This window comes from Pleuronectes platessa, chromosome 2 (genome assembly GCF_947347685.1).
Source record: "Pleuronectes platessa chromosome 2, fPlePla1.1, whole genome shotgun sequence".
In the NCBI taxonomy this organism is placed as follows: Eukaryota; Metazoa; Chordata; class Actinopteri; order Pleuronectiformes; family Pleuronectidae; genus Pleuronectes; species Pleuronectes platessa.
This window is the reverse complement of record NC_070627.1, coordinates 681,237-693,268: the sequence shown is the minus strand read 5'-3', so window position 1 is coordinate 693,268 and position 12,032 is coordinate 681,237. Positions and strand designations below refer to the sequence as shown.

The 12,032-nt window shown below is 44.8% G+C and overlaps 2 protein-coding genes across 2 annotated transcripts in view; one reads left to right on the top strand and one right to left on the bottom strand.

Annotated features, from left to right (window-relative positions):
• LOC128450355 (NACHT, LRR and PYD domains-containing protein 12) overlaps positions 1-12,032 on the top strand; it is a 143,896-nt gene that overhangs the window by 119,976 nt on the left and 11,888 nt on the right. The window lies entirely within an intron of this gene.
• or90a1 (odorant receptor, family 90, subfamily A, member 1) lies at positions 8,915-9,822 on the bottom strand. The gene is given in 4 exon segments (XM_053441730.1): positions 8,915-9,093; positions 9,096-9,478; positions 9,480-9,532; positions 9,676-9,822. Coding segments are annotated over 4 exon segments (762 nt in total).

The window sequence follows — 12,032 nt, the reverse complement described above, 5'->3', positions numbered from 1 at the left end:
GACCAGGTCATGGTTAGATCATCACATGACATGGTCACTTCCTCTGCGCAGACAGGAAGTGGATCTACTTGATTCTAGTTCTGCGGCTGAAGGTGGAGACGACGAGTTCCCGCTCAGAAAGTGTGTGTTTGTGTTAAAACGTCCAGTTTGAACTCACAAGTGAAAACACAACTCTTCTATCTAACACAACATCTGGTTATTAGCATCAATGATACAGGTTATTATTCTTCGTTCACACAACTAAAAAAAACAAGTTCAGTTTTACAGTATTTACCTGCAGCCATGTTGGAAAAGTTTGTTTCTCAAACTGTAAATGTAATACTCCTTTAATAAGTTAAACAAATAATTTAAACAACACATTTGAAATTAAGAACTGAGAATGAAAACAAAAACAGACTGTTAACACAGAAAGAGAATTTTTAAAATCTGTTGTATGTTTTAAAAAACTCTTTACAACAAACTAAAGAAATCAAAAAGAGACAGGAAGCAGACAGGAAGTAGTTTTATACAAGTCGACATCATTGAATACAAAAGCCGAGTCGTTCAGCTCAGTGTTAGTGACCAGTGATATAAACTCTCTGAGGGAATATTTCATATTAGTCAATAAATATGTGAGGACACAGTAGAATAAAGGAGAAAAGCTGAAAAGTCTTTATGGCTTTTAGAGGCTGCGTGGCCCAAATCACCTGGAACCTCAGAATCATCAGATCGTGAGACGAGGGCAGCGTCACAAAGAAAGAGTTCAGTGAGACGTGGGAACTGGGATCAGTGGAACACTGGGATGTGAAGGAAGAGGAAGCTGGGATTCTACTGAGTTAGATTTGTCTCATTAAATCAAACAGACAGTTTGTGTCTCTAAATGAAAACAACACACAACTTGAATCACCTTAAAGATTAAAACACTAAAGTCAAACTTTATGTAACAACACATTTTATCTCCTAAATGTATATTTTCCCTGTTGAATAAATCACAGGAAGGTTTCAGAAATGTGTTCATGCTCTAATGCTCAGCGTCCTCTCCTCAGCCTCTGTCTCAAACCCTGTCTCTTCAACACCCCCGATAGTCTGCTCTGATTGGTCAGCAGATTTCCCCACGTCTCATCTCTCATCTCATCGTCATCCGCTTATCCGGGGTCGGGTCGCGGGGGGAGCAGCTCAAGCAGGGGGCCCCAGACTTCCCTTTCCCGGGCCACATTGACCAGCTCTGACGGGGGGATCCCGAGGCGTTCCCAGGCCAGTGTTGAGATATAATCTCTCCACCTAGTCCTGGGTCTTCCCCGAGGTCTCCTCCCCACTGGACGTGCCTGAAACACCTCCCAAGGGAGGCGCCCAGTGGGCATCCTTACCAGATGCCCGAACCACCTCAGCTGACTCCTTTCTAAGTAAAGGAGCAGCGGCTCTAATCCGAGTCCCTCACGGATGACTGAGCTTCTCACCCTATCCCTAAGGGAGACGCCAGCCACCCTTCTGAGAAAACTCATCTCGGCCGCTTGTACCCGCGATCTCGTCCTTTCGGTCATCACCCAGCCCTCATGACCATAGGTGAGGATAGGAACGAAGATCGACCGGTAGATCGAGAGCTTTGCCTTGCGGCTCAGCTCTCTTTTCGTTACAACGGTGCGGTAAAGCGAACGCAATACCGCCCCCGCTGCTCCGATTCTCCGGCCAATCTCACGCTCCATAGTACCCTCACTCGCGAACAAGACCCCGAGGTACTTGAACTCCTTCACTTGGGCTAAGGACTCATTTCCTACCCGGAGTAAGCAATCCATCGGTTTCCTGCTAAGAGTCATGGCCTCAGATTTAGCGGTGCTGATCCTCATCCCAGCCGCTTCACACTCGGCCGCCAGCCGATCCAGTGAGTGCTGAAGGTCACAAGCCGATGATCCAATGAGGACCACGTCATCTGCAAAAAGCAGTGACGAGATCCTCAGACCACCGAACTGCAACCCCTCCCCACCACGACTACGCCTCGATATCCTGTCCATGTATATCACAAACAGGATTGGTGACAAGGCGCAGCCCTGGCGGACACCAGCACCCACTGAGAACGAAACTGACTGGCTGCCGAGGACCCGAACACAGCTCTCGCTTTGGGAGTACAGAGATTGGATGGCCCTGAGGAGAGACCCCCTTACCCCATACTCCCGCAGCACCTCCCACAGTTTCTCCCGGGGGACCCGGTCATACGCCTTCTCCAGATCCACAAAACACAAGTGGACCGGATGGGCATACTCCCAGGCCCCCTCCAGGATCCTTGCGAGAGTGAAGAGCTGGTCCGTAGTTCCACGTCCGGGGCGAAAACCGCATTGTTCCTCTTCAATCTGAGGTTCGACGATCGGCCGAACCCTCCTTTCCAGCACCTTGGAGTAGACTTTACCAGGGAGGCTGAGAAGTGTGATACCCCGATAATTGGTACACACTCTCTGGTCCCCCTTTTTGAACAGGGGAACCACAACCCCGGTTTGCCACTCCTTTGGCACTGTACCCGACTCCCACGCGATGTTGAATAGGCGTGTCAACCATGACAGCCCCTCAACACCCAGAGCCTTTAGCATTTCTGGCTGGATCTCATCAATCCCTGGGGCTTTGCCACTGCGGAGATGTTTGACTACCTCAGTGACCTCCACCAGGGAAATTGACGACGAAACACCATCAACCTCGAGCTCTGCCTCCAACATAGAGGGCGTGTTATTCGGATTCAGGAGTTCCTCAAAGTGTTCCTTCCAACGTCCGACGACCTCCTCAGTTGAGGTCAACAGAGTCCCATCCTTACTGTACACAGCTTGGATGGTTCCCCGTTTCCCCCTCCTGAGGTGCCGGATAGTCTTCCAGAAACACTTTGGTGCCGACCGAAAGTCCTTCTCCATGACCTCTCCGAACTTCTCCCACACCCGCTGCTTAGCCTCCGACACGGCAGCAGCTGCAGCCCTTCGGGCCTGTCGGTACCCTGCAACCGAATCAGGAGTCCTCCTGTCCCCACGTGTGCATTAAAATGTGTTGAGCACAGAACAACAGTAAACGTCTTCACATCCGTCTCTTCTGTTTCTAAAAGCCTTCATCCTGAGTCTCTGAGGTTTGTTGGTTTCAGATGAGTCAGAGTTCAGGTCCTTTAGAACCCTGCAGGGTTTCTGAGGCCGATATCTGAGAGTTTAACAAAGAAAACGTGAAACCACTGATTGTTTTTGTGACCAGATTTTAACTGTCACAACCGGTCATTTTACAGTTAAAAATAAACCTGAATGCTTCCATCGCTTAAATCTTTGGTTTCTCCCCATTTCCTATTTTTATTGTTTTCTGGCTGACGAGCAGGTCGGGCTCATCTTCTGCTGCTTCACAATAAAAGCTTCCACCAGGAACCCAGAGGGAGGCTTTTATTGTGAAAGGATTGCTCTCTGAGTAAGAGGAGCTGCTCTTCAACAACAAACCAACCAAATGTGAACTCTGAGCTGTTCGGTCGGATCAGTCACTCTGAGCCGGAAACAGCATCACCTGGTGAAACAGCCTCACTTCCTGCACCCCCATCACATTGAGACTCTATCAGAGACAAACGTCTTCCAGTGATCCCACTTCCACAGAGACACGAGACAAATGGAAGAAAGGGACAAAGACAAGTGAGAGAGTGAGAAAGTGCACCAGAGAGTGATGGAGAAACAGAAGGGAAATGAAACTGCCCTCAGTCTGAGACCAGATACCTCAGTGACGTTTCCTCTCCTCTTCAGTACGGAGCAAACTTCTGTCTCTTCTTCATCCCGTTGGCTGGGTGAAGCTCATGGTCAGGTCAACGGGAGACGGCATGGAGGAGGACTGGGCGGTGGATTTGGCGGTTTCTAAACAGGAGGAGGGGAGGAGGGGAGGGAGGAAGGGAGGGAGAAAAGTGAGGGAGGGAGAGGAGGTGGAAGGAAGGGAGGAGGGGAGGAAGGGAGGGAGGAAGGGAGGAAGGAAGGGGGGAAGAGGAGGTGGGAGGAAGGGAGGAAAAGGAGGAAGAGGAGGTGGAAGGAAGGAAGGGAAGGAGGGAGGGACGAGGGGAGAAGGGAGAGGGAAGGAAGGAAGGGAGGGAGGGAGTGAGGGGGGAGGGAGGAAGAGGAGGAGCAAAGAAAGAAGGAAGGGACAGAGGGAGGGAGGGAGGGAGGAAGAGGAGGTGGAAGGAAGGAAGGGAGGGAGGGAGGAAAGGAGGGAGGGAGGAAGAGGAGTTGGAAGGAAGGAAGGGAGGGAGGGAGTGAGGGAGTGAGGGGGAGGGAGGAAGAGGAGGAAGAGGAGGAGGAAAGAAAGAAGGAAGGAAGGGAGGTAGGAAGGGAGGGAGGAAGGGAGGAAGGAAGGAAGAGGAGGTGGAAGGAAGGGAGGGAGGAAGGGAGGAAGGAAGGAAGGAAGAGGAGGTGGAGGGAGGGAGGAAGAGGAGGTGGAAGGAAGGAGGGGAGCGAGGGAGGAAGACGAGGTGGAAGGGAGGAAGGGAGGAAGGAAGAGGAGGTGGAAGGAAGCAAGGAAGGAAGGAAGGGAGGGAGGGAGGAAGGAAGAGGATGTGGAAGGAGGGAAGGGAGGAAGGGAGGGAGGGAGGGAGGGAGGAGGAAAGAAAGATGTTATTGAATGAAAAACTTGACACTAAAGATTTAAAAAATAAAAGATGGAGACGATTGTTGTTGATGTGAAATGTTGGAAACGTAAAAGTTGTGCAGTTCTTTTACCTGAACAACAGGTTTGTTGTGAGAGGATAATGAGGACGTGTGTAGTGGAGAGGTTCTTTAAACCTGAAGCTGGTTTCCAGCAGCAGGAAACGTTCAGTGACACCAGGAGTCCAGGACTCAACACCAGCAGCTCAATGTGTGAAGGTTCAGAAGAAATATTCAAAACACGTGGAGGTTTGGTTCTAAAATATAAACTCAGTGTGGTTGAGCATCTGCAGGTAGAAAGGAGAAGGCAGGTTTATTAATCTGAAGATGGTTCCATCAATTAGTCTGTTCATTATTTCATTGATAACAAATAAACACTTTCAAAACTTGATTTTTGATATTTGAGGCTTCACAGGAAGAATCTGAGTCTTCACTCCAGAAGTTTGAGTTTTGGGCCTGAACGCTGTGAACCGCCACGTTGGAGAAATCTGTGTGTTCATCAGATCCGCTGCAGAACGTCTTCTTCCTCGATCCTCACGCGCTCACACATCAACTCAGCAGCTGATCTGTGAATCTGCTGAAGATCAAACCACAATGAAAATATATGGAAACAAACACTGAACTCACTGTGATGTTAGAACTGCAGTTACTGGGTTGTTCCAGGAGGGGGCGCTGCTGCACCTCATTTGAACTTCTTCAACCCTCCTCCACTACATTTACTTTATTCAACAGATGTTTGTTTTATTTGCAGATGTTATTTTAGAAAACGAACAATCATCTAAATAATGACGTCATTTCCTTCTTAGTGTTTCTCAAAAGTAAAAGAAAAATATTTTTTCAAGAAGTTGATTTGAAATTATAATAATATTCTCACTACACTTAAAAAAATACAGAATTGTTTTCAGGATCAACGTTAAACAATCGAGACTTTACAAGATTCAGGTTTTTTCACATTGAACAGCTCAGAACTTATCGACTGAGTGAAAATACACAGCTCACACACCAAGGCTGATTCTCTTCTAACACTCAGTGTCCGAGGAGGAGCACTTTCTGTTCTACTTCATGTTCATGTTGCTTTCACTTCAGGAAAGTTTTAAACAAGTATTTTTATGTTTGTTAAGGATCAGTTTTTTCCACCACTGGTAGAGAAACCTGAACATGATGGTTTTATTGACTCTGTTGTTTTACCACAGCTGCTCTTCACTCTTCATCTCTTCGGTCGTTCTCATGTTCGTAGCTACGACGTAACATCAGCTGCATTTTTAAGTCGTAATGTTGTGAGATTAAAGTCGTGATTGAGAAGAAAGTCTGAATTTATCCTCACGATATTCCAACGACATTGTGATATTACGACTTTATTGTTGTGAAATTGTTTCTGTGTCTCTACGACTTTATTCTTGTGAAATTGTTTCTGTGTCTCTACGACTTTATTCTTGTGATATTACGACTTAAATTTGATTGAGTTTCGACTTCTTTATTCTCTTGGTATTACAACGTCGCTCTTGAAGTTTCTCAGATTGTTTTTGGCCCGAACACGTTGTGGTACGCAGCCGAGTCATTGGTCCGATGTTTGTCTGAACGTTTGTTGATCTCTGACGTGAACATGTTCGGTGTAAAGTGAAGACGACTCAGTTTGGAGCCGTGAGGACGAAAAGAAGCTTCTGGAAAAACGTAGAAATGTGTAACACAGAAAGTGTCGTGAATGTTCATCAGCGCACATGAATAAACCCGTTTTGTACGATACGCCGTTACAGAAGATGTTTTTAAATCAGCCGCCCTCGTGGTGAACAGACTTCCTGTCTCATCTGAACTCGTGGCGTGCTGTGATGCGACCGATGACATCACGACCGATGACATCACGACCGATGACATCTAGATTAATAAAATCAATAAAACAGACGAAAAAACAAGAATTAGTTTTATCTCTGATTTTTAAACTCTGTCTGTGAACACCAGGGGGCAGCACAGGTCAATAAAACATTAGGTCACATGGTCTGATTGGTCAAACTGCGAGGAGACTTCACTAATATATCTGACAGACAGGGGGCGCTCACGTGCTGTTCTTCATCTGAACTGTTTCATGTTTTATTTAGAGATTTTAAACTTCTCTTCTACTTTGTTAACAACCTGAGAAGTGAGAGTTTAACACAAACATTTAAAAATGGTCTGATTTGGATTCACACTCAGATTCAGGGACTTCTTTTGTTTGTAAACAAATCAACAAACAAACAGAGGAAAACATAACCTCCTTAGAGGGTTAGGGTAAGTTATAGAGTTAGAGTCCTCTCTCTCTCTCTCTCTCTCTCTCTCTCTCTCTCTCTCTCTCTCTCTCTCTCTCTCTCTCTACTTGTTTTATACTGTATGTGAATAAAACACTAAATCACAACTTACATGTCAAATAAATCCAATGAAAAGATGATCAAGGCTTTGGTCAAGTTTTCTGTGAAATAGAATTTACACTCACATCAGTTTTTTCTTGTTTTCATAGAAAGTAGTTTCTATGGTGGAATTCCAGTTCACCCAGTTCAGACTTGATGGGAAAACCATGTTGTCTGCAGTCAGGTACTCTGGCTCTTTGCTGACACCTTGTGGTCAAACACTGGTACTGTTTCTACTTGGATCATTTCATACATCGAACACTCGTCTAGTCAGAGAAAAGAAGGGGATGCAAATCTCAGCAGTTATTGAAATACACAACGGTCAAATGATGCATCACAATGCAGCTGTATTTCTCTAGATCTATAAACCACACTGTGACTGGACTGTATGAATGTGACCTGACGTGGCAGAGTTCTGCAGATGGAGTCACACATTCAGCTCCAACACCAAATATAACAACCTTCAACTCACAGGAGGAAACATGGGTTTGAGCTCAGGCTTCATTTGATGGAGTTGGGCCGTTTGGGAGTTTTCCACATTTTAACAAACTATTGACGAATCAGACCGATCTCAAGGAAACACGTCTTCATCGAGTTCACATGATGAAGACGTGTTTGACTCCAGAGTTTCTGAGGCTCATTTAAACATCATGATGAATCTCATTGTACGGCTCAGTCCCAGTAGACGCTCCCAGTCAGGACTCAGTGTGAAAGTGAAGATCTGGATTCATGATCCCACACCGTCCATTATTAACTAAATACATGATCCTAAGTTTGTTATCTACATCATAACATCACAATAAAACATAAACTGTGAACCAGTTCATCTACATGGGTATGAACTGGACTTTGTACTGGTTGTTTTCAAGAGTGAACTGGTTCAACAGGGAGGAGGAGGAGCCTGAGAACAGGGAGCGGTCAGACTCCATTTTCACCTGGACGAGCAGAAGGAAGGAAAGTGAGCAGGTGAGTGTGAACACAACTTTCTGAAAGTTTCACTGTCTCACTCTCACACCTGCTGTTAACATCCGTCTGCTGATCACATGACTCTAAGTTTGTCAGTTCACACCTGGTGACAGACGTCATGTGATCGGATCCCAGAGACAGATGTGAACAGCAGGTCTGGATCAAAGAGACTTCAAAGGACTAATTAACAGAGTTAACTCACAGCTTCACTTTTTATCTTCATCTGTTCATCAAGTGTTTAATAACACAACGTGTTTTCACAATCATACGTTACAGCAGTGGTCACCAACCAGTGGAGAGTCTTCACTGTGGATCCCAGTAAAGCTCTGGACTCACTGGCTGAGGTGTGAGGAACATCGACCTGCAGAGCCAGGTACACACACACACACACACACACACACACACACACACAAACACACACACACACACACACACACACACACACACACACACACACACACACACACACACACAGCTTCATACTGGTTATGTGTGAGTTTTAAAGTGAATATAAAGTTGTTGCTTGTGTTTGACCTTCATTTGGGCACAAAGCCATAGAACTGAGTGGAGACACAGAGTGCTGCTTCCAGCTGTGACTGATGTGCTCTCAGTGTTACTGTCTATAAAGTTCTGTCATTCAATTCCAGCCTTTATGACGTGAACATGATTCTAGATGTTGAGTTTCTTCTCTTAGTGGCCGGGGGTTGAAGGACACATGAACTTTTACAAGCTTGTATTCATTAACTTTAATTTAGATGATTAATCTGAGGGTAGATTAGGAAATGCTCAAGTTGCAAAAATACTTTGTTATTCACTGTTTGTTTGTGGCTCTGCAGGTTTATTGGTGTAATTAAAAATGACATAAACCAATATTACATGAAAGGGAACTTTATTATTGGACTTGTACAATAGTACACCTCCACACCCTTATTGGCCGGTACCCTAAAAGATATATTCATATTATTAATTTAATAATGTTCTCAATGAATAGGTGAGCATGAACAGCAGCAGCTGAAAGCCATGAAGCAGGATGGTTTCACTTCCCTTCTTTGCATCTCCATCCCCTGATTTACTCCCTTTAGCAGCTTTAGCAGCCAGCAGGAAGATGTTGAAGTAGGCGTAGAGGAGCGTGAACCAAACACCATCAGGTAGATACTGTAGGAAACCTCCCTCTGTTTTACACTGACAGATCGTCGGAGCAGGTTGTTCCTCTCACAAAAAATAGTAGAATGAAATAACTGTAGAGGCTGTGCTGCCAGAACGATAAACACATCTGACAGAGCAGAAACTATGTTCATGGCCCAAATCCAACCAATGAGAACGTGAGTTCTTCTGATGGTGCAGAGCTCCACGTGTCACAGTGGAAGACAGACGGAGATGTAGCACTCCACCGCCATGGCAGCTAAGTTCAATGGCGTGTTGAGGCTGGTGAAGATGGCCAGAGAGACGATGAGGCAGCAGAGCGTCACTTGGATCTTGTAGAAGACGTAACTAAAGAGAAACAGGCTGATTGTTGCAGTGAGCTGGATCGTTCAACACCAGGTGGATGAAGAAGATGTAACGAGGATTCAGGTCAAACATCTGGAAGAGAGGAGAAGAAACAGAAGTCAATGAAACTCTCTGTTAGTTTCTCATTCTACCTGAAAGCCCTGATCAGATCAATGATCATGATAATAATAATAACATTAATAATAATAATAAAAGACATTAAGAAGGGTTCTGACCTGGTGCTTCCTGAAGGTGTGAACCAGTGAGCACTTGATGTAGTTGATGGTCAGACCAAGAGCCAGTAGGAACACATTCTTCTTCACAGCTGTTTCCTGAGAGTCTCGATCACTCGTCACATTAAAGTTGTACGAGGAGGAATTCATGGTGAGGATGTGAGGATCCTGCAGCTCTCTGCTACAGGGAAACATTTTAAATATGTTCAGGTCGTGTTCAGATTGGTTCTGTAACTTCAAGCTTTAACACGTTCTTCTTTGGACCAGAAACCAAAGGAATACGTCTGATCAGCTGTTCCAGTTATCATGCACCGACTCGAGTTTCAATCTGAAACCAACATTCACTCTGACAGACGTTCTCATGTTGGAGCAGTTTAAAAAACACGCCTGCAGGAGCAGATACAGAATAAAAAATACTCACTAGTTAGGTTGATGGATTTGCATTAAACATTTTATGAACCAGAAACAGATCCAGTGTTCTTATTGGAGAGGAAGCAGCAGGATATGATAGTAAGTGCAGAACCATTATAATGAAGGCAGGGACCCCAGATGTTACGCTGACAGATGTGAGCTCATCCTGAAGAGAAGGACTGAGTTCCTGAAACTTGCTTTGGAACAGCAGAGATGAATCAGTCCTTTGGTTTGACGGTGAAACCATTCAAACCCAGTAATACCCCCCCCCCCCCCCCCCCCCCACACACACACACACACACACACCTACACTGGTACTGGTCTTGAAGGTCTCTGCTAACTGACACCGTCCATTATGAACTAAATACATGATCCTAACTTTGTTATCTACATCATAACATCACAATAAAACATGAACTGTGAACCAGTTAATCTTCATGGGTATGAACTGGACTTTGAACTGGGTGGTTTCAAGAGTGAACTGGTTCCACAGGGAGGAGGAGGAGCCTGAGAACAGGGAGCGGTCAGACTCCATTTTCACCTGGACGAGCAGAAGGAAGGAAAGTGAGCAGGTGAGTGTGAACACAACTTTCTGAAAGTTTCACTGTCTCACTCTCACACCTGCTGTTAACATCCGTCTGCTGATCACATGACTCTAAGTTTGTCAGTTCACACCTGGTGACAGACGTCATGTGATCGGATCCCAGAGACAGATGTGAACAGCAGGTCTGGATCAAAGAGCCTTCAAAGGACTAATTAACAGAGTTAACTCACAGCTTCACTTTTTATCTTCATCTGTTCATCAAGTGTTTAATAACACAACGTGTTTTCACAATCATACGTTACAGCAGTGGTCACCAACCAGTGGAGTCTTCACTGTGGATCCCAGTAAAGCTCTGGACTCACTGGCTGAGGTGTGAGGAACATCGACCTGCAGAGCCAGGTACACACACACACACACACACACACACACACACACACAAACACACACACACACACACACACACACACACACACACACACACACAAACACCACTTCATACTGGTTTTGTGTGAGTTTTAAAGTGAATATAAAGTTGTTGCTTGTGTTTGACCTTCATTTGGGCACAAAGCCATAGAACTGAGTGGAGATACAGAGAGCTGCTTCAAGCTGTGACTGATGTGCTCTCAGTGTTACTGTCTATAAAGTTCTGTAATTCATTTCCAGCCTTTATGACGTGAACATGATTCTAGATGTTGAGTTTCTTCTCTTAGTGGCCGGGGGTTGAAGGTCACATGAACTTTTACAAGCTTGTATTAATTCACTTTAATGTAGTTGATTGGTTTGAGTGTAGATCAGGAAATGCTGAAGTTGCAAAAATACTTTGTTATAAACGTTTGTTTATGGCTCTGCAGGTTTATTGGTGTAATTAAAAATGACATAAACCAATATTACATGAGAGGGAACTTTATTATTGTACTTGTACAATAGTACACCTCCACACCCTTATTGGCTGGTGCCCTAAAAGATATATTCATATTATTAATTTAATAATGTTCTCAATGAAATGTCTCTTCTCTTATTGGCAGGTTTTTATCTAACTCCAGCCTTCCTGAGGTTTCTGATGTGATCACTGTATTTCATTGTATTTAAGAAGTCCTGTGTACTCAAATAAATACCAGTACTACAAACTATGAAGCCCTGTATCTATTTCACTATAAAAACATAAAAAAAATGAATGAATTGATTCAGGCGATAGAAACGCTGGAGTGCTTTTATTTTGAAATGGGTAGGCTACAGGAAGTGATGCAAATATTTCTGTTTGTGACGTTTTCACAGATAAACATTGAAACTGGTGTGAAAGATCATTTCACTGTGTTCTGCTGTAAACTGAGCGCAGAACCAGAAGGAAATAGACCAGATCTTGAATATCTAGAAGAGCAGCGTGGCCTGAACCACAACTGAGACG